The sequence below is a fragment of the Castor canadensis genome, chromosome 6 (genome assembly GCF_047511655.1).
Source record: "Castor canadensis chromosome 6, mCasCan1.hap1v2, whole genome shotgun sequence".
Classification (NCBI taxonomy): Eukaryota; Metazoa; Chordata; class Mammalia; order Rodentia; family Castoridae; genus Castor; species Castor canadensis.
In genome coordinates, this window is record NC_133391.1 from 22439410 (window position 1) to 22462653 (window position 23244).

General features: G+C 36.2%; 2 protein-coding genes across 4 annotated transcripts in view; one reads left to right on the forward strand and one right to left on the reverse strand.

The window, feature by feature from the left end:
- Recql (RecQ like helicase) overlaps window positions 1–1127 on the forward strand; it is a 28494-nt gene extending 27367 nt beyond the window's left edge. The window contains exon 15 of the mRNA XM_074075913.1: window positions 252–1127. Coding sequence (XP_073932014.1) covers window positions 252–401 — 150 coding nt within the window. The 3' untranslated portion in view covers window positions 402–1127. The remainder of the gene's footprint in view (window positions 1–251) is intronic.
- On the reverse strand, window positions 1115–22989 carry Pyroxd1 (pyridine nucleotide-disulphide oxidoreductase domain 1). Of its 3 annotated transcripts, XM_074075916.1 has the most exons (13): window positions 22767–22959; window positions 20984–21028; window positions 20713–20793; window positions 15453–15572; window positions 12755–12883; window positions 11594–11667; window positions 8614–8774; window positions 7909–8003; window positions 5808–5943; window positions 4827–4939; window positions 4236–4358; window positions 2103–2240; window positions 1115–1529 (listed from the first exon to the last, which is right to left on the reverse strand). In XM_074075916.1, the coding sequence occupies exons 4-13, from the start codon at window positions 15522–15524 to the stop codon at window positions 1281–1283; spliced, it is 1290 nt and encodes a 429-aa protein (XP_073932017.1). In that variant the 5' UTR covers window positions 15525–15572; window positions 20713–20793; window positions 20984–21028; window positions 22767–22959; the 3' UTR covers window positions 1115–1280. The 3 variants fall into 3 exon arrangements, with proteins under 3 accessions (XP_073932017.1, XP_073932015.1, XP_073932016.1); XM_074075914.1 differs by lacking the exon at window positions 20984–21028 and having other exon boundaries at window positions 22767–22989; XM_074075915.1 differs by lacking the exons at window positions 20984–21028; window positions 22767–22959 and adding an exon at window positions 22243–22741.
- Between the last annotated feature and the right edge of the window lie 255 nt (window positions 22990–23244).

Here is a 23244-nt window from a genome sequence, read left to right on the forward strand (position 1 = left end):
AAGCCACTGTTAGCATCCAGATGCTGTCAGGCATGCACCACTGTGTCCAAGGACACTGCCAGTGTTCTTCAGAGTTTTCCTGACCTCAAACCCCTTTTATTTAAGATCGGGCTCATCTTTGAGTAGAACCTGACCCCTTGAGACTGACAGAACTGACTGATACAGAAAGACTATTTTGAGATTATTAATCTCAGGAGAAAACTGAAGAGCTGAATTTTTACAAGGGTACTTGCTGTGTTATTTTCTTTTAGATTGAATCATCTGGTACTTGTCAAACTGAACAAGCTGATAAAAAGGGGGAAGAAAAAAATTCAGGTAACTTCCAGAAGTCTGTAAATATGCTTCAGCAATCTGGTTCTAAGAACACGGGGGCTAAAAAAAGAAAAGTTGATGATGCCTGAGATGACTGCTTGTAAATTCTCCACAAGAGAATGGTTTCTGCTTGTATACGTCATTATTCTTGTAATCAACAGTTTAATTTTAAAACATTTTCATTGAAATTTCACATATATAGAACCGTATTTTCAGAGATTATCTCTGAAGATTTGAGAATTCAAAATCTGCTAAAAATTGCACATCATGAATTGTATAATTTTATAGTATAAAACAGGGGAAACAAATCCTTTTTATTTGAGAATAAGTTCATAAAACTGCCTTAAGTTCTTCATGCCTTGATATACTTAAATGTATTTTCTTTTGATGTAACTACCTTTTGATAGCAGTATTATACTGACACAGGGTCATCACTACAAGTGAGTGACATCTGAAGCTAAATAATGTATTTCAGGTTATAAAAAAAGCATATCATAATTCAAGTAAAAGTGAAGATATCAGTACAAATAATCCTAGCAAATAAGATGCCACTCCATCTCTATTTGAATAAAACAAAATTTTTAGCTTCCTGAAGCCACAGCCTTGTTTTGGTCTTTTGCAGTCAGGAATGGACCTGAATCTTCAGAGTGCATTTTGGCTAAGCCAGGACAGGAGTGGGTCTTAAGTATGCTCCAAAACTAGATCATAGTGAAACATTTAAAACATAAAAATGGGTAAATTAAGATTTCTTTATAAAGTAAGTGGTCAATTTTTTTATTAGAAAAATATATCTTTAAATAAATTATTTGAACTGATTTATCCTTAGAATTTTATTTCTTTCAATACTTTCCCACCAAATCATTATCACTTCTGTATTTTTAACTTCATGTGGTTGTCATTAAATTAGTACAGTCATTCATTTTTTCCCTCATTTGGAACTTTATGTGGTTCTTGAAGAAATTCCCATTTTAGTCAAAATAATCTTCTATATCAATATTTGGATCTAGCAGATCTTCTCCGTAGGATGAAAGATCCATTTGGTTTAAAATTAAATTTTCAAATGTTTCCTCTAAATCAGTTTCACCAATTAAGACAGCTCCCATCATTCGCCCATTCTGCATGATGACTTTGATGTACTCTTGTCCTTTGGTACATCTCAACATTAATTCGTGATCTGGGCCTAAGCCTTGTGCGTTGTATTTTCCCAACAATACAACCTACAGATAGGGATAAAAGGTATTCTTGTGAGTACCAAAAAAAAAAAGGGGGGGGGTATGCAATATGCAGTAGTTATTTTGGATCATGTCATTTTAGCCTGCAGAAAAACTACTCAAGATTTTACAGCTCAGCATGTCATTGGGAGGACCCAAAGAAAGCACTTGAATGGCATTCTGCAGATGGTACCGCCACATGGTCTACATCGAAAATATCAGTGAATACATGAATGCTTAATATTGCTAACAATGGAAGCACACAGAGGCTATAAGTAGCCAATAGTATGCCATCTAAATGAATAGTAAAGACATCTAGTGAATACATAAATAGGATGTGAACTATACCCGAGCCTGGATTAATAATTATGATTAGGAATTAAAATATTATTAAAATATGATTAAAATTAAAGTATGACCAGGAATTAAAAGCAGCAGTGCCAGATACTGATTTGTAAGAAATGAGAAAATACCATTTTTGGTATAATGAAACCATGTAAATATTTGCAAAATGTAGATATCAATAACGGTTATCATAATAATGTGCAGAAAAGGCACTAATCTGCTTAAATATCTTACCTTATAGTTAAAAAATTTTGTTACATGAGCAAATAGTTCAAAACTGAAATCCATGTCAATAGAGTCTCCCAAACTGTCTGTAGTCATGCACTTTGCTGCATACCATCCCATCTGCCTCGCCTGGGTCCACAGCCTCATCTGAAACAGAAGAAATGTTACTTGATATTTCTTTTCACTGTCTGGTTCCCTTAAAGCAGTTTGATGTCTGATAGTTCGGTGGATGAGTTGGTTTAGTTACTGTCTTCTTTCCTCTTGTAGCAGTCACCAGTGCGCACCAATCAACACAATTTTACTATTTGTTAATTCTATCTCATTTACTGCCTCTAAAATTAAGTGATGACACACACCACCAACTGTGTATTCTGATAAAACTTACTAAATATAAAAGTATTTAGGCTATGTCAGATGAGTATAAAATTTTAATTAACTACTCTCATCTCCAAAGTCTTCCATAAGCACTAAGATGCCATACTATCACTGAAAATTTTGTTTCATTCTTTTCAGCCTTAGATAAAGCCTACTGTCCAACTACCTCAATGGTCCGACAGCTGCACACACTGATGTGTACCAGTTGCTCCATGACATCGGATTTTAGCAACTAAGTCTGGGAAGTCATTTAATTTCTCTGACAGTACTAACTTCTCCTCTATTGTTTATTTATTATATTTCTGCAAATTATGAGGATTTCCTGATAGAATACAAGAGCACTGGCCTTGGGACTCACAACAGATTTGAATCCTAACTCTTCTGCATACTTAATTTTCTGAGTCCAGTTCTTCACCTGAAACATAAACACCACCACCTATTCCATGGCTGTTAGAATTGGTTGGCCTGTAAAAATCAATTAGTTTGCTGATTTTTATGTGCAAAAGTAATTATCGTAATCATAGACATGAGCTCTGAGAATTTCCAGAAATGATTTTACTTTTTAATTCCATCTCTAAGCAAGGTGGGGCTGATGAAGTGAAAGGGGCAGAGTGACCAAGAATAACAGCTAGAAAATGGCTAATAGATGTGTCCAGCAGTGGGACACTGTACTGTACTGTAGCCACAAAATCCCTCAAGCTTGTGCCTTGGGCTCTGCAACAAATTCATGTACTTATTGTGAGTGCAAATTAGGATCTATGAGATTCACTCAAAACAGGGAACACCTGTTTATTTTTGGACATTTTTCCCTATCAAATTATGACATGCATTAAAGATCTAACTTACCGTAGAGGGTTTAGTTTTCTTTTAATCCCTCAAATTCCAGCTCCTAATTAAAAATTTATGACAGTTATGCCACAGAAATGACATATGATAGAAAAAACTGAAAACAAGTTAGTTAGAGGCAAGTTATAAACAAACAGGCTAAAAGTATCTTTTATTATTGTCTCTGCTGTACATGAAAACACAAAAGTGATGGAGCTGCCTCCAAAATCACTCTGAATGAATAGCAACCTTGCCTGTGGAGTGGGACTTCAACAACGGCAAGTGTTGCCTGCTTCCTGTCTGTCTCCACCCTCCTGAAAGAACCTCTTGTGCTCACTGAGTTGATTATTTTCTTCCACTACTTTTGTAACCCCACCAGAAGGATGTAGGCTACATTGTGAGGGCAGGGGGAGTTCTGGATCCATCCCGGAGGTGTGAAGGTAGAAGAGAGCTACTCAGTATAGGAACTTTTTTCAGTCATAATTACCATAGGGACAGAATGCTTTATTTATGTGATCTATGATCTCAGTAGATTTTTTTTTTAATTCCTGTACTGTCCAATATTGTGGCTACTAGCCATACATAGCTTAATTAAAAGTAAATAAAGGTAAGTTGAGTTCCTCAGCCACATCTAAAGTGCTCATGTGATACATGTGGCTATCTGATGACAGTGCAGAACTGCAGGCAGTGCCAATGAGCATATGAGAATGAGAAAGCACTCATGGTCCTTTTTAAATTTAGATATCCCAGTTGACTCCAATGCTATGTAATTTACCAAAAAGAAGAAATCTACTTTAAAAAAAAAAAAATCACAAAACCACTCTGTAAGTGCATTTTACTTAAAGTAGAAAAGCTGGGAAAGCAGAAAGTTAGATTTGTTGGTAGCCACTGCTGTGTTTTCATGTGAACTCTTTTAAGGCATGTTCCATACATGTGGCTCACCTGCTGCCAGACAGGGCTGAGCTGCCAGCATGCAGTGCAGATGTCCCCTGCAGCATAGATGTCAGGAAGGGATGTGTGCATATGGTCATCCACTTTTAGGCCACCATCTTCTCCTAGATCAAACTAAACAATGTTTCTCATAAGCAAACATGCTAAGAAAATTGAAACATGACTCTTTCATTATAAAGTAAAAGAACAAGTCAAGTTTTTAAATGTTAGTATGCAAACTGCTGATGAGAAAGTGAAAACAGCTGCAGTTTCCTACACTGAATTTCCAGGATCAATTTCTTACTAAAACACTCATAAAATTCTCGTAATTCTGACGTCAAAAATATCCAATAATCATGATTACCCCATCTATAATTGTGAAAACACACCTGTTTTTCTAGGCTTCAAGTGCTAAAAACCAAAATAGAACAATGTATAAGATTCAGTTTTGATAATTCCTAACAGGTGTCAGTCTCTTACCAACCTTTCAATAAAGGAATTGTATACTGTGTCGCCTGATGACACTTAATGCTGAGATGTCCACTGTCTAAGGATTTTACATAGTAAAGAATACTATAAATCAAGACATAAATTTTACTTTACCTTGTTACCATGGACAAAAGGTTCTATGTTTGGTGTCACTCCTGTGGCACTGACAATGAAATCACAGCCATATATCTTTTCATTGGTCAATTCCACATACACAGGCCACATCTCTTAAAAAAAAAAAGACTTTATTCTCAAATGTAAACATCAGAAATGATCCACAGCATTCTGTGAATATAACAGAAATAGAGAAAAAGGAAGGCAGGAGATGATTTCAGATGATCTCCTAATAATCTGTAAGGTACTCTGGCAGAACAATTTGAATGCAACGAGCACAACCTCATTTAGGTATAATTACAACAATGTGGTATTCTAAACGCCTTCCTTCAAATTTGGATATACAAATTTTAACAAAGTAAATTTATATTGATAATCACTTTCTAAATTATTTCTTTTAAAGCCAATACTTTATACTCTACTTAGGAGTTTAATACAACTAGCTTACTCACTTTTAGTGTTTTTCCTCAGTCCAACTTTTAACACTCCCTTTTCCTATGGAAAAGCTCAGAGAATTTAGAACAGTAGAATACCATGCACTAGCTGGCAGAGTGTATGTCAAATGATTCACAGGAGTAGGCAGAACAGTAGTAGTTCTCACAGGAGGTGTGGAATAGGACTTGGAAGATCTGCTTCATAGTGCCAAATATACTCATTTCAGCCTGTTTGATTTGGAGGAAGTCATTTCACCTCTGAAAACCTCTACTCTTTAAAAATTTGTTGTTGTGATCTGTAAAATACTGATTATCTCACTGGGTTGTGACGGCCCATACTATGGGCTCTATGTAAAACCCTATACAATTTAATTTATCAGAAAACTGAAAGGATAAGTAAGTAGTGAAATGAAGTTACTTAATGTTAGGGTATTATTTTACTTCTCTTAAATTTCATACAGAAATCTCTAAGCTTAAAATATAATAGCAAGATTTAATTGTATTTCTTTTAAGTAAGTGGTTGTATTGTTTTTCTTTCATTACTTACCTTTATCAGGTTTAACTGACTTATTATGATGATCTCTTGAAAAGGCCAGGGACTTTTTCTTCAGAATTCTAAATTCTTCCTGAAGGTAGATTTTCTTTACTTCACACATAGTTTCAATGTGAATGTTATGAGAAAACTAGAAGTTAAGAAAAAAAAAAAAAAAAAAAACTGGCTTACCATAATACATCCAGAGAGAATGACTTGAGTTACTAAAGATGAAGAAAAAAAATACAATATACCTATAGAAACATATAGAGAAAACATCTGTTACAAATGAAACACATCTGATGTCACAAAATAAGCTTCTCATTTTCTGTGTATGAAAGGAATGAGCAGAAATTCATTCAGGACTTAAAAGACCTAGTAGATGACTGGCCAGGAAGATTTAGTCTGAATTTCACAAATAATTATACATTTTTAAAAAACTAAAATGATGACAGATTATATAAGAACTTCAGGGTCTATTTTGACTTATTGCTGTATTTCAGAACCTTAGTAAAGTGCCAGGTAGATAGTAGATAGATAGAACTAAACTGTTGAAGTTCTTGAGTTAAAAACACAACTAATCACAAGAGATCTGAGAGTACAGGAAGAAATGGTTTTATTTCCATCCCCCAAATTAGACACACCATGTTAGCCAGCCTCCCTCCCACCTACCCAAAGCTGAAAAACTGCTTTAAGAAATCAGACAATGACACATGCATCTATATTCAAGTTTATGCAATGTTTAAATAGGACAACTTTTTAGCAACCATTTAAAAAATTAAAATATCTAATGAAATAAGTAAGAGCAAGTCTTTTGCTTATCCAATTACAACACTAAATATGTATTTTGAGTCAATCTAACAACCTTAATATAAGTGAACTGCATGCATCTGAAGTGAACTTTAAGAAAAGATGAATTATAAAATAAGGCAGGTGCCAGGTGTGGTAGTTCATACCTGTAATCTTAGCTATGTGGAAAGTGGAGATCAGGAGGACAGATCTGAGGTCATCTAGGGCAAAAAGTTTGCAAGACCCCATCTCAACCAATAAAAAGCAGGGAATGGTGGCACACACCCGTCATCCCAGCTCTGAGGAAAGTGTAAATAAGGATGATGGTGGTCCAGGCCTGCCTGGCATAAATATGAAACCTTATTCAAAAAATAGCTAAAGCAAAAAAGGATTGGGGATATCGCTCAAGTGGCGGGGCAGTTGCCTAGCAAGGGCAAGGCCCTGAGTTCAAATCCCAGTACTGTCAAAAAGTAAAATAAAATACAGGTGCATTCACTGTAGACTTGGTGTGGCGCTCTCAATCCCTGGGAAGTTAAAAAGGCAAGACAGTTTTAGATCAATTTCCTATTCACTGACTTCTTTTTTTTTTTTTTTGGTGTGGTTTTTTTTTTTTTTTTTCATTTTTCTTTTATTATTCATATGTGCATACAAGGCTTGGTTCATTTCTCCCCCCTGCCCCCACCCCCTCCCTTACCACCCACTCCGCCCCCTCCCACTCCCCCCCTCAATACCCAGCAGAAACTATTTTGCCCTTATCTCTAATTTTGTTGTAGAGAGAGTATAAGCAATAATAGGAAGGAACAAGGGGTTTTGCTGGTTGAGATAAGGATAGCTATACAGGGCATTGACTCACATTGATTTCCTGTGTGTGGGTGTTACCTTCTAGGTTAATTCTTTTTGATCTAACCTTTTCTCTAGTTCCTGGTCCCCTTTTCCTATTGGCCTCATTTGCTTTAAGGTATCTGCTTTAGTTTCTCTGCGTTAAGGGCAACAAATGCTAGCTAGTTTTTTAGGTGTCTTACCTATCCGCACCCCTCCCTTGTGTGCTCTCGCTTTTATCATGTGCTCATAGTCCAATCCCCTTGTTGTGTTTGCCCTTGATCTAATGTCCACATATGAGGGAGAACATACGATTTTTGGTCTTTTGAGCCAGGCTAACCTCACTCAGAATGATGTTCTCCAATTCCATCCATTTACCAGCGCTATTCACTGACTTCTGTTGGGCATCGGGGCCAACTGCCTTTGAGGTCCTTTCCTTGCACAATGGATTTAAAATGAACTACCTTCACTGCATTTCGACACGTTTAACCAGAATACGGAAGCATACCTCTTTTGTTCCTTTGAGAGTCAAGCCTTCATGCCAGTCTGGTCCTAAGGCACTGCCTACATTATCAGCTTTTGTCCTTGCTTCCTTCTTCATTCCTAAAAAGTGAACTCAATGATATAAAAATTGCCTGGCAGAGAATTATTCCTGTGTTCTGCATGACTAAAGTAAGTGATCATCATTTTAATTTTTTTGATACAGACCTACAAAATGGATAATCTGACAATAAGTGTTATGTATAAACCCATTCAACTTATCTTTTGAGTATTACCTATGTTAGTTAATTTGAAGGGTAAGAATATTAAATTTTCAAATTTTTTCAATTCTTAGTACTTCCAAAACTTACAAAATTCATTTTGAATTTTATAAGCCTTTTTTTTTTTTTTAAAGAAAAGCTATTAAATAAAAATTTTGTGAGGTTTGTATTCGTTGTAACTTTTAGAAAATATTTTAGGTACTGCTGAAATATACCAACGGTTTGCAACAATGATAAACTGATTTATTTTAAATTTCCCATTTTAATTGTGTGTGTGTGTATGTATATATACACACACACATATATAAGGAAATCTGAAAATTTCATGTAAAGATTCAGAAATAGCCACATTCCTATTTCCTAGGTATGTTTTACTAAATTTTTTTTTAACATCTCCTTTGTGTATAGTCAGAGTTTCATCTGATAATTAGTGGGCCAGATGCTATACTTACCTTTAGTGGTATATCTAGTTCTTTTGTGTGCAATTTTAGCCTCTGGTTTTTCAGAAATGAGTTTGGAAGTCAAAAATTCTGCTGCCCCTGCATCGAAGAAAGTATTCCCAATAGCTTTATCCTTAATGGCCCAAACCACTTCACAGCCTTCAATTTCATACCTGGAAGGAATTCAAGTTACTTGGAGTGTTTTCAGAAGTCTAAGTAGAAATCCCTTTCAAATAACAATTATTCCTTAAAGCAAATGTAAAGGACATATTTTAAGGCAAATCGAGAAAGACTGATTATTAACAGGGATGCAGAACACTTTAAGGATAGTAAGAGTTAAAAGGAGAAAAAATTTAATCAGAATTAGAAGAAATTTCATCAGTTCACAGAAAGAACCTACCTATACTGAATGTGAAGAAAAATTTTATTACAGCAAATATCATTTTATACTGTGCAAGATCTATGACAGTTACGAATGTCCTCTGGGGATCAAGGTACAAGCCGAACTTTATCAAGTTATAATGTGATCTATAGTGGATGGATGCTGTATAGCTAACAATACTGATAACAGTCAACCTCTAATTTCTTACACATCACATTACGTGAGAGAATGGAAAAAACAAGAGTCACAAGGTAAGTCTTCAGTTATAAACAATTATTACCTTGCATTAAATTCCCTTCATTTCACAAACTCCCAAACCATCTAGCCAAAGAAAGATCTAGCTTACAGGAAGATCAAAGACCTGAGGAAAAGACCTGTGGCCCTGGTAATAGAACCTACCTTCATTACTGTTCATGAGCTGACCAGAGCCCCCAGTGCACTTGTTTTATTTCTAGGTTTGGATACTGAGACTGTAGTATACGTTTACTAAGTTCCTAAAGTCTGTTATCATAAAGATGATCATATAATTTATCACACACCCAGGATACAATCTGCTATTAGTAATTATTTTGGTAAAAACACAGTATAAGTAGGGACAATCTGGACATCTTAACTATAATAGCACTCTTTTGAACTTGCAACAGCAATAAGAATTCTCTATATTAATGTATTAATTTTTAATATTTAATCCAAGTATTGCCATTGTCATTTCACAGACTGAGAGAATGTAACACAGGTTACATGACTTTTCAAGACTATTCAATAAACAGATGGTAGAAAACACAGTTTATTATATCTGACTCCAGGTTACCTGATAATCATGCTTTTTTACCTATGTCCAGTATGTCTTTATTTTTTTTCTCCAATGACAACAAACATTTATAGTCACTAGGTTTCAGATACTAGGAGAACATATTTTGTATTGTCCATAAAACAGCAGGAGATAGAGTACATATGCATTTGGTAATAAATTATGTGTTTACATATTAGCAGCCATGAAATGCTTCTCTTTTTATAAATTAGAAAATTCCTTTTTATTTCATTAGTTCCTATTTTCAAGTATAAAGCACATCAGTGTAGTTTAACATACTAGTGACTGACTACTAGGCATGGTTACTGTAAGGAGCAGGTAACTCCTGCACTGCTCCCCAGGGACACCCTCTGCTCCTCTTCCCACAGCAACTGCACTCCTGGCAGATGCACACACTCAGAGACATCATCACACACAGGCTAATACTCTTGAGTATTAAGAACCACTCTAAGACAGCAGCAAGGTATTAGCTTTGTAAAATTATGAAAGCTATGTCTATTTGGAAAGGAAAGGATTAACCTGCACTTGGAAAGAAGAAAAGAGACAGTAGCTGAAATAAAGGCATACCGATGAAAGCCAGTGTTACCCTCCATGTTCAAAGATGTCACTGTTCCTCATGAGACAAAGACCCCACTCAGAGAACCTTTCTTAAATAATCAAATAGGAGTTTTATCTAAGTAAACAGACTTCAGCCAACTTAAGGAAAATGAGGAGGGAATTAAACATGAGACTTTGAACATTTTTGAACATAGGCTTTTAAGTATAAATAACAGTAATTATATAGTAAGTGATACTTCTGTTGACAGCTGACAGGGAAAATCTGTCATGTGCACAGGGACTGAAGCCCCTCCTATAAGTCTGTACCCCCCGCCCTTTGGCCCATATTTTGGTTCTGACTCTGATTTACTTCGTATTTTTTTGGGTGGTACTGGTATTGGAAAACACAGCCTTGTGCTGCTAGGCAGGTGCTCTATTTCTTGAGCCACACCCTCAACCTTGACTCTGAGTTTCTCTGCATTTCTTCACACAAGGCCACAAACTTCATAATTACAATCAAGATTGCCACCCCTACTACTCAAGCAATTCATAACTCCTATAGGCTGTGGAACTAACCATTCTCTAAAAGACAAGGGCAAAGCATCTAGTCTGATAGTTGGAATGGGTGCAGTAAAGTGTTACAAGGCTTTGGCAAATTCTAATTTTGATTCACATTTGTCATCTTTGTGGTCTGACCCAACTTTCTGGCCTGAAAAAGATCCAGACTATTCCATGTTTCCATCTGCTGAAAGACAAAATTCACATGGAAAGTGAATCAATGTTCTGCAGGCCACAGCAGGATACTTCTCAATGTTTACTGAACTTGAAATATCGTCTTAAGATGAAACTATTTCATATAAATGTGCTGTCATTTCCCAAATCCCAAAACTAAGAGCTTGAGAGGATGGCACATCCTAAAATAGTCATAAACATTTGGCTTTCATGTCCAGACAGGAAACAAATGAGTGAAACGGGATGAGAGAAGCAATACAAAGTGATGGAAGAAATCTCTGAAGGTGTGCATATTGAAATTATTCTTAAACATAGTATATACGTAAATCTTTTCAGCCACGAGTACAGGACCCCTTGAGACCAGAAGCATTACTGAGCCTTTTATGTTTTATAAAGAACTTTCTGCAATCATGAGTTCCACAAAAGCTACATATGAAAAACATATTTATTGTTGATTTTCAGGATGTTTTCTAGTCTCAATAATCATATGAATCACAGCAATTCAATAATAGTTAAAAACATATACTTACGCTAACTCAAGTGCAATACCACCGTTCCCAATGATCATTACTCTTTTGGCTTTAGTAAGTTGTTTCTGAAATTCCTATATCAAAAAAGGAAATAATGAGAGGTTTTGAAACAATGGATAATACCTGAAGCAAGAAGCTTCACTGGTAATATTTTAAAAATGTAAGTATTTTATCTAATTTACAAAGGAATGACAAAATAAATCTCATTTTCTCACTCTGCCAGGATGCACCCTCCCAAGTAATAGGATACACATTCCCCTTATCTTTCACACCAATCTGTCTTGTAGCAAGGCCTCTGCTGAGTATCATAAGGATTACCAAGAGAACTAATGAGTACCAAGAGAACTATTGAGACGGCCTAGCTGAAACAGTTAAAAATTCAATGTCTGATAATATGAACCTAAATTTTTTTTTGGAGTACTGGGAACTGAACTCAGGGACATGCACATGCTAGGCAAGTACTGTACCACTTGTTATGCCCCCGGTCCAACCCTAAACTGCTTAAAGGAGACAATCAAGTTCTCTTGGTTTTTCTCTAAAATTCCTACAGGATTAAAAGCAGGCTGAAAGAAAGCATTAGCAATTTTCAAAATTATACAAATGCATCACCTCTTTGACAGAATGAGAGCTTAAAATACAACAGTATAGTATCAAGATGAAACCAGAAAGTGCCTCTTGGCAGTAAGAGTTAATAAACTGAAATAAATTTACAAAGAAGTTGCATAATGCTGAAGGTACAGAAGTTTCATTTTATTGGTTTAGTCTGGCATTGTTCTAGGGCAGAGAAATAAACCTTTTTCAGTTCTGTGATTCCATCATGATTTCATATCACAAAGATCTTATGAATATTAATTTATTTTCTGGGGAATAAGATCAGGAACGTGTAGATACATGTTGTCTTTTGAGAAAAAAGGTTGTTACGTTTAGGTTGTGCAGTAATAAATGTGGATAAAATGCTTGAACTAGAGCACAAGATAAATTATTAACTCTAGATAAACTAAGGCTAGAGTCCATTCTTTGGTTTATGAGTTAAAAAGTAAAACCCTCCCTGTGTTGTGATAGTTTAGGAATTACCACCACTAAGTGGAACACTTTGATACAGGTGTAGAAAGTCTAGGAATCTTCAGGTTCCATTCCCTAGACCCAGCATTAAGATGTTACCTGGGCACTGTCTGTATCACGGATTCCTAATACGTAAGGATTGCCTTCACATATCAACTTTGGTTTAGCTCCGGCACACAGACAGAGTTTCTCATATATATACTGACTGCCATCTTCTGTGAAAATGCACTGTAAACACAGCAATGGAAGGAATGGAAACATTTATATATGGGTACAATTTGACTGAAGTGAAATGTAAATTCAAGAAGACAAAAGCAAAAAATAATGTATTAAGATACCTCTTGGTAGCACTCAATACTTAGTTTACAGCAATTACAAAACCAGTTAAGCATGAGATCACATTCTCTAATACAGTGCTAAGTCATCTTAGGGGCATAAATCATTTTGAGAATCTGATGAAAACTATTCTTTCTCCCCTGGAATCAAAAGGTCCATTCACACAAAATTTTGCATTAAACTTCAGGAAATCTCATGATGTTTAGAAAGGTATGTTGATCTCAGATTAAAAACTAAACCCAAAAGAATTTTAATACTGAGCATTCTGATGACATTTTATCTGGAATGGGCCTCTATGAAGGTTTCTGATCTTGATGGAAGTTACTAAAAGACCTAGTTATTCTAATCATATCATATCTTAATATTTGTTAGGAGTTAGGGGAGTAGTGTGGGGTAGAGGTTACAATGTGTCTTTACAAAGATTAGATGTGTCAAATTCTTAAATATAGATAACAATAATTGTATTAGCAAACTGAATGCTTTAAGGGTAATATTTAATATAAGTAAAAACATGTTAATCTTTAATACTAGCATGCTATGAGTTCAAATTATGCATGTTAATTTTTAATAGCAATGAGTTTAAAGGTTTATATGAGAGACTGAGTGTTTTTATTAATTAATACTGGATGAAAATCTACTTACAAGCAGTGTCCTTTAGAAACCAGACAGACATAGTGCATGCTACTATGAGAAATGCTCAACTTTGCTGGAATGGCTCACATATGTGCCATGTGTTTAATTTATAAAAATTGACAAATAATAGTATTTATTATCCACCGAGACATTTATTACCAAATTTAACTTCTTCAACTGTATAACAAATACACAGCCAAAACACCGTACTTTATATAAAAATTTATACGTTTTTAGATAATTTAGTTAGAATTTCATCTGACAGAAATAGATGAACTTTAAAAATAATTCAAATTTAACAGATATAAAAACAAATAGCACAAACACAAAAACCCTTTTCATCAGCTACTATTAAGTTTTTGGAAGAAGACATGAAAGTGGAACACTACTTACAATTCCCTAAAAATCATGTAGGACAAAGGCTTTAGCACTGGATTAGACAGGTATCACTGGATTAGACACTTTTCAAATGGCAGCAGGAGGCACTGATTTCTTCAACTATCCTAATACATAAATTCTCATTTAATGTGTCAAGAGCCCACCTCAGTTTGCAAAATTAATCTACATGAAAGTTATCTGTAACTTCATAAACTTCATGTACTGTTCCTTTGTATCAAATTATTTGTGTTCCACTTAGAAATCAGAGCTACCTTATAGAAACAACTACGAACTCCACTTCCTATCTTGCCTGAAGTTCATCTGAGGATATCTGAATCATCTGATAACATCCATTCCTGAGAGTGCCTGCCTCATTCTCATGGACAAGGGGCTAGGGTCCTGCTGAGTTTACAGAAGCATCCCTTAATTTGGGACATTCTTCCTAACTACATTGTCCCTGTCTTAACTCAGACCCTATATCATTTTTGACAACTGCAGCTGACTTCTAATAAGACCACTGGACACTAGCTACTTGCTCTGTTAAGTTCATTCTCAACATTGCTGTCAGATGTTTCTTACTAAAAAATTATTTTATCAGCCCTGCTCCCATATTATTTCGAATGAACATAAAATAAATCCAACTTCTTAGCATGACATAAAAAGCCCTTGAGAACCTTACTATTCCCTAGCCTTGTTTGCCAGTCTCCTTTACTTTTTCACACCTAATACCTTTGATATCTATTCCTCCTTTCCTTTGGGTCTTTGAACATACAGTCTACTCTTTCTGTAATGTCTTTTTCTCTTTGTAGAACTTATAATTCACCCATCTTTAAAACCCAGCTCAGGGGTAGGTAGGAGGAACTTGGTCCAAGGCCAGCCCCAGTTGTTGTTGTTTTTGTTTTTTTTTTAATGAGAACTTATCTAAAAACAACTAAAGCAAAACAAGGCTGGCAGAGTGGTTCATACGGCAGAGCACCTGTCTAGCAAGTGCAAGGCCCTGAGTTCAACCCCCAATGCTGCTAATAAATAAATAAATAAATAAATAAAAATAGAAGAAGTTTTCTTAAATCCCTGACACTTCAGCTTTGGTAATAGTTCCGTGGTTGTACTTTCTGCATATCTGTGACTACACAGTATGCAAATCTATATCTCCCATGACATGGACAGCTCATAGGGGCAGGTACCCTGTACAACTCCTATTGTGTCCCAATACCCGAGGCAGTGTCCACAGTGGACACTTCATAGAGAGTAATGAATTTGAAATGTGGAAACTAAAATTTTATAATCCCAGTAAATTCCCCAAAAGTGTGAATTTTCTAGTAAGGGAACTCAATACCACTGTACTTTACAATCTAAATGGTGGTGGTGATAGAGCTGGGGTCAAAGAACACTGGCAAAACCTCACCAAGACTTAACACTGGAAAATGTCATTTTATAAACATTGTCTTACGTGTTCTTCACTCTTCAGTTGCTTGACTCCAGATTCTATAATCTTAATGTTGGGAAAGCGATTTTCTAACATGGTACCTGGTTGTTCTTCAACATCAAATTCTTCCAATATTTTGGAAACCTTTATTATATCAAAGAGGTAAGAATGTATATATTTAGAAGATATTTTATTTGCAAATCCTTAGTAAAATATTTTCATTTGTTTTTATATTCTATCATTTCATGTTCATAAAACAAGAAAGTTAGCCAACTGCACTGCTATATCTAGATCTTGTATGTCCCCAAAAGGAACATGCTAAAGGTTTGGTGGCCAGCATGTGGTGTTATTGGGAGGCAGTGGAACCTTCAGGAGGTGAGGCCTAATGGAGGAAGCTGTGTCATTTGGGGGCATGACCTTGAAGAGGATATTGGGACCCTGGTCCCTCCTCTCTCCTTTGCTTCCCAGTCACCAAGACGTGAGCAGCTTTGCTACCACATATTCCAAGTTATGGTATTTTGCCTTCACACAAGCTGAGAAGCAATAGACCAAATGACCATAGACTAAAACTATGACCCACAATAAACCTTGCTTACTTTTAAGTTGATTATGTCAGATATTTTGTCACACAGATGGTAAGCTGACTTACACATGAATTTACAGCAGAAAGAACTAGGCTTTGGCATTTTAAGCCTTGAACTCAATTACTAGTCCTGTCATTTCTGGGCTTTACTTTTTCCCTGTAAAATGATAGTGGGTACTACTTACTTTTCTACAGTTTAATCAAACATTTCATTCTATTTACGAGCTAACTTTGTTGTAATCAAGTCTTTGAACTCTTCTTTAAAATTGTCAGCATTCTCCTGGACACTCTTTCTTTCCTATCCAGCTAGAACTCTACTGTAGATCATTTATCTTGTGTGCAAACCCTTCACTTCTTTGCTATCTTATCCTTTACCCTTAATTATCCTGAAAACCCAGAAGCAGATATCAACCTACAAGTCTGAATGACAGAAGGGCCATACAGCCTTGTAGATCAGTATTTGGCCTAAGGTGCTCTTTAAACACTGCACGGAAACCTTACCACATGGCCACTTGGTCCTTGGAGTTCTCAAACCTTTTGTTCTAACACTGCTTTACATTCTTGAAAGTTACTGAAGTCTCTAAAGACCTTTTGTTTATAGGAATTACACAGAGATACATTTGCCACATTAGGAATTCAAGTTGAGAAAAAAATCTAAGAATTTCCAAATTCACTTAAAAGTAATGATAAATCTTATATATGTTAAATTAATATTCTTTTAATGAAAAACAACTATATTTTCCAAAACAAAACAAATTAAGTGACAAGAATGGCACTTTTACATTTTTTGCAAATCTCTTTAAACTTTAATTTAATGGAAGATATGTTCTGTTTTTTCTCTATGGTAACATGCTGCTTTGGGTGAAGTATATGAAGAACACAGGCCTCACACAGACAGGGAGCTGTTTCAGATAATTATACATTCTTTTATGATATTATACAAAAATGGCAAGTGATAGTTTCTTAATGATTAGTGGCAATGTAGAATTTGAGACCATAGCAAAGATTTTTTTCACACTCTTAATTTGAAATCTACTGATGTGTTCTGAATTTAGAATGGATCTTGTAGCATCATACAAGATGGTTCAGTTATATGCTATCAGAGAGGATCATCTAGTCACAAAGGATGACAGAAAGGAAAGGAAGAAAAAACCAGAGAACAAATAATGAAATGGCAGCAGAAAGTCCATACCTATCAATATTTACCCTGAATGTGAAACGGATTAAGTTCTCCACCAAAAAGACATAGAATGACTTTAGTTTAAACAAACAAGATCCAATTAATGCTGCTATAAGAGACTCAGTTTGCCTTAAGGACCTACATAGATTGAAAGTGAAAGGCTGGAAAAAGGCATTCTATACAAATGGAAAGCAAGAGAGCAGAGAAGTATTTATATCAGATAAATGTTAACTCAAAAACTGCAAAGGAGATAAAGGTAATTATTAAATAGTAAAAGAGCCAATTTATCAGGTTAGCAATATTATAAATATATATTACAAAAATATGTGAACTCAGTGTTGGACCACCTAAATAAAAAAAGAAAATACAGTCAGCTATGTATATCCATGGGTTCTTCATATGTGGATTCAATTAACCACAGACAAAAGATGTTCAAAAAGTTGTATCAGTATCACACATGCACACTTTTTTCTTGTCAGTCCCTAAACAATGTACCCCAACAACCATTTACACAGCATTTGCACTGCTGTTGTATTGTAAGTAATCTGGAGACAATGTGCACAGGTTATATGAAAATGCAACATCCATGGGAGGTCCTGGAACCACTGCCCTGCAGAAACCAGGGGGCAAGAGAATTAATAGGTCTGAAGATAGAGACTGTAATAAGATAGTAGTAGTAAGGGACTTCGATATCCCACTTAAAAGAATGGACAGATCATCCAGACAGAAAACCAGTAAGGAAATACTGGATGTGAACTACACTTTGTATCAAATGAACAACACATACATACAGAACACTTCATACAACAGAAGCAGAATGCACATTGTTCTTAAATGCACACAGAACTGCAGCACAAATCATAAGACAGTCCACAAAACAAGTGTTAACAAACACAGGAAGACTGAAGTCATCTTTTCCAAGTTTCAACAGTATGAAACTAAAAACTAATTAACTGAAGGAATTTTGGAAAATTAAACATCATACTCTTAAAGAACCAATAGATGGGTTACTTAAGGAGACAGACATCACCAAGAGTGAGTTTCTAGCAGCAGAAGTCCCCAGCTGTCACCTCTCCCTCTGCCTAGCCCTACACCCTTGGAACAGCAGCATGATCCAGAGCCTAGCTCAGTGCACTGCTCAGCTCCTGCAGCATACGGGAGGCCACTGCCATTTTCCTGAAGAGAAAATCCAAGTTAACACTTTAGCCAACTTCGAGCCAGGGACTGCTGACAGGAAGTTTCACTGTTTCCTTTTCTTCTAATGAGATCACCTTTCAGCTCTGGATTCACACCTGCCTTCTAGACTTCTGAGGACTGTAAGAACATTAATAAGATGATTGCTATCATCTAAGATGAAGCCACTCATCTGGAAGCTTCCTTGCCTTCCATAGTGACCCTGATAATAGTGCTATATTTATTTTCTCATTGGTAATGACCTCCTTTGTGACATACTGTTTCCACAAGTGGAAGTTGAGGGGCCACAAGCTTCAGAGAGCCCGGAAGAATATCACAAAGATCAAGAAAAAGCGTATCTCATAACCCTTATGATCTGTAGTAAACTGACAGTTGAAGGACAAAGCAACATGACAAGACAGAGCAATAAATGGAATGATGTGAATTAAGAAGAAAATAGACATGAAACAACAAAAATTAAAAACAAAATAGACATGGGCACCAAAATGGCACTGCAATTTGACAGCATATAGAAGGAAGAAGAATACAGCTGTGTGATGAGCTCTGAAGGCAAGAATTTATGCTGTGGTTGATCTGTGGATCAAGCTGTTCACTGTTTGAAAGTAGCCTATGATTTCATTATAGATTATAAACAATTTGGGGGTAGGTTTTTTGTTTTGCTTCTTGATGGGTTGGTTTGTTTTTTGGTATAAAGTGGAAGCAAAGCCGTCACATATTTTACATTTACATTAGATTTTATTTACCATCATCCTTTGATTTGTTGATGACTATGACTAAATAGATGTTTTGTACCTCTCATTTACTTATCAAGCATGGCCAGGTAGATACAAAGAAAGGGTTTTGTTTAGTATCAGACTTACAATGTGGTTATTTTATTACCTGACTACTAATGTTTATCATAAAGAAGGTAAAAGAAAATTAAAGATTCTATTATCATAGCATATGTGACTGACATGTTAGTAACAAATGTAACAAAATAACTAGACATGATGAAATGTAAGCAGTGTGTTTTATTAAAAAGAAAATCAAGACCGAAATAGCTAAAGCCTGTTTCCCTGAAGTTTTGCTTTAAGTTATGGATTGCCTGAAATTAATTAATATTAGTTAATATTATATATATTTGAAACAAAATTATTTTCTGGTAATAGTGCTGGTAAAACAAAGTTGTCATTGTCATATGAATTGAACTGTTTTTATGTGCTATTTAGATAGTGCTGACAAAGTGCAAAATTTTATTGGATGTAATAAATAAAATCTATTAGGTGAGATAAATGTAAAAAAAAAAAAAAGAGCCAAAGGATCAAAGAAGATATTAAAAAAGAAATTTAAAAATATCTTGAGACAAATGAAAATGAAAACACAAAGTATCAAATCTATGGGCTGCAATAAAAGCAGTTATAACAGGTAAGTTTATAGCAATAAACACCTACATCAAAAAAGAAGAATGATTTAAATAGTTTAATGTTAGGCCTAAAGGAAATTTAAAAATAAGAACAAACTAAGCCCAAAGTTAGGAGAAATAATGAACACCAGAGCAGAAATAAATGAAATAGAGACTAGGAGAACAATAGAAAGATCAACAAAACTAGGAGTTAGTTTTTTTTTAAAAAAAACATACAGAATTGACAAGAGAGAAGGCTCAAATAAAAAGAGGATAAATGTCACAGAAATGCAAAGGATCATAAGACACTGCTACAACTAATTTACATGCAAACAAATTGGATAAATCAGAAGTAGATAAATTCTTAGACACATAAAACCTATCAAGACTACATCATGAAGAAATAGAAATCTGAACAGACCAATAAAAAAAAATGAGACTGAACCAGTAATTAAAAAAAAAAAATCGATGATATCACTGTTACAAAACATTTAAAGTAGTATCAATCCTTCTCAAATTCTTCCAAAGAACTGAAAAGGAGAAAGCCTCCAACCTCATTTTATGAGGTCAACATTATCCAATGTGAATGCCATATATGACTTAAGGAGATGTTGGTCACAGGACATGAAACTTCACTTAGACTTCAGATACATCTATAGTGTATCATGATGACTACGAGTAATGATAGTACACTATATATTTGGAAATTGCAGACAGTAAATTTTAAGTGTTCTCATTATACAATGAACAAAAATGAGATAATGCATGAGTGTTATATAATTTCATTTTGTCATCTCACATTTAGGTACATATCAAAACATGCTATATACAATAAGTACATACAATTGCTGTCAATTCAAAAAGGAAAAAAAACACAACTACCCTAGCAACTCTATAGTTGTTGCAACTTTTTTCAAATACTAAGAAATGATAAAAAGGCACTTACCTGTTTAAAATTTGTAACTGCTTTAATAACAGGAGAAGCTGTTACCAGGAGAATATCTTCTGATGGAAAGTTAATAGCCAACTTAATTTTAAAAAGAGAAAACATATGGTAAAGAACTAAGTATTGCTATAAAATGATGTGGGTGGGCATGATACAATTTTGTTAATATAATTAACCAAGGAAATTAAAAAGTCAATTTTCCCTATTTAGGGGTCTTTATTATTATGGAATTATTCATATTTACAAGGCAATGGCAGTAATGTTTACTTACATTGATAAAATGAATAGTATGTTTACATTAAACATGAGGAAAGACCTGAAGAAGTAATATAATGAAGTATCTTTTATTTAACAGTTTTACACACCAATTAAAAGTTATTATACAGATGATAAGAAAGTCCCTTCCTAATTAGCAGTTACATTAACTTCCTTATTTTAAAATATTTTCATTTGTCTTTAGTGGGATGAAATGAAAGCAAACCTCCAATATTAAACACTTAGAATCTCAGCCTGATTTTTTTCCCAAGTTTTGACACCTCTGGGAAAACAAAGCCATTTTAATATTCACTTTAACAAAACTTAAAGACTGAACTAGCTACTGTTTCAGTATCTTCCTCTAGCTACTTCTCTTCCTCACTGTGAACTAGAAAGTATTTGCTTATCTCACAGTCTTATTTCATCAATTATACCAACCTATGTAAAATGGTTTCTATGTCTAACAACACCGAGAATGTTCAAGTCACCCACACATCCTTGAAATTTAGGGGATTCTTTTAAGTCACCTTATTTGGACTTCCTATATTTGACAGTACTGCCACTCTCTTCATCCCTCTTTCCTTCATATATTCTGTAGTTTATCTCCCTCTTTCTAGTTCCACTGCTAGATCAAGTCCTTAACACTTCTTCATGCTACTGAAATCACCTTCACGTCGTCGTTCCAGGCTCATATACACTATTAACTAGATGCCGCTGCTCCAAACACACTATAACTAAGCACATTCCAAAAATTTTCACTGGATCACTTTACTCCATTCTCAAAACCATCTACTTAATCTTGGCTGACTTACAAGACCCTCGATGATCTGCCTCTGCCCTCCTTCCTTACTCCAATCCCAGGTGTCCTATGCCTTAAGCGTTGCTGCTCCCCAGATGGCACCAGGCTCTTCCACTCAGGTAACACTGTGAATCCCTTAAGTCTTCTCTGTCTGGATTTTCACTCATTCTTTGACACTGAGATGAAAGGATGTGCTCTTTGAGAAAAGACACCTCTTCCTTAATGCACTCCATCTGACTCCACAGGCACCCACACCTGACAAGGTCTTATATACCTGTCTCTCTCACTACACTGAGCTCCTGGCAGGTGGAAACCCTCTGTATACCTGTCTACTCCACCCTGTATTACACAGGTTTACCTGATGAAGAAACAGAAAACACATCCACAGACTAAAAGAAAAATTTAAATTTCTTTCGCTGCTTCTTACGACTTGAGTGTTTGCTTATGCTTACTTGTTTTTAATCAACAAAACAGACCTTTTTGGAACACACACGCGTATGGATGGATAGATATGGTCCGGCATCCATCATAATCAGAAAAGCATCCCTAGCTGAAATTAATCCTTGCTGCTTGTTGTTCACACCACCATTAGAGATAATCTCTTCTGTCTTTAGAGCTCAAAGCACAGGAAATTCATGTCAAGGTTTCTTTATGAATTAGTTACGACATGAATAAGGACTTAGCACCTAACTGGAAACTAAATTCAACCGTCTGAAGAGGGCTGAATTTGTCCAAATGAGCAGCTCCGTATAGGACTGGTACGACTAGGACCCGAGCCTGGAAGGGTTCTAGCTGTGGTTCCCGGTCCTCCCGGCGTTGTACCAACCACCGCCTTCACCTGGGGGGCCGCACGCCGGACCTCCCACCAGGCTGCCGCCATGGGCGGGGCGCACGAAGGCGTGGCTACGGGACCGGAAGTGGTGCGCGGAAGGAAGGGGTCCCCAGAGAAACCCCTGCGCCGCGGCTCGAGGTCGAAAACAGGCAGTGCCGTCCGCAGTACCTGTTCTGCACACGTCACGCCCGCGATGCCACCGCCCACCACCACGAACCTCCCCGTCACCGGGGACGGACGCGCTGCCTCCATGCTGACTCCCAGCGGTTACTAGATACTGCGGGGAGCTGCGGGCGTTTGCCTTTCCGGCCGCTTGCCTTTCCGGCCGCCGCTCGCTCACTCCTCGCGCCTTCGCGGCGGACTCCGACTTCCGGGTGCCGGTCGCTCACTTCCGGTTCCTCCTCCGTGGACTCCGGCCTACGGGTGCCACTCGCCTACTTCCGGTCCCGCCTCCATGGACTTCGGCCTACCGGTGACTGCCCACTTGCTCTTCGCCTTTTCGCGAGTCGGCCCGGGCCTGCGCTCCCAAGGCACGGAAGGTGTGGTTTCCACCATTACCACGCCCGACACCGTTCTTTCCACGAAAGGTTAACAAAGAGAAGACAAACTAGAAGAAGAACAAAAAGGACAAGATGGGTCTCCGAAG

Coding starts and splice junctions, on each gene's coding strand:
- Pyroxd1 (XM_074075914.1), bottom strand. CDS start 22,850: ATGGAGGCAGCGCGTCCGTCCCCGGTGACGGGGAGGTTCGTGGTGGTG. Junction 11,668..12,754: donor GTGATACAGACAGTGCCCAG/GTAACATCTTAA, acceptor TTTTTGATATAG/GAATTTCAGAAACAACTTAC. Junction 8,775..11,593: donor GGTATTGCACTTGAGTTAGC/GTAAGTATATGT, acceptor AATTCCTTCCAG/GTATGAAATTGAAGGCTGTG.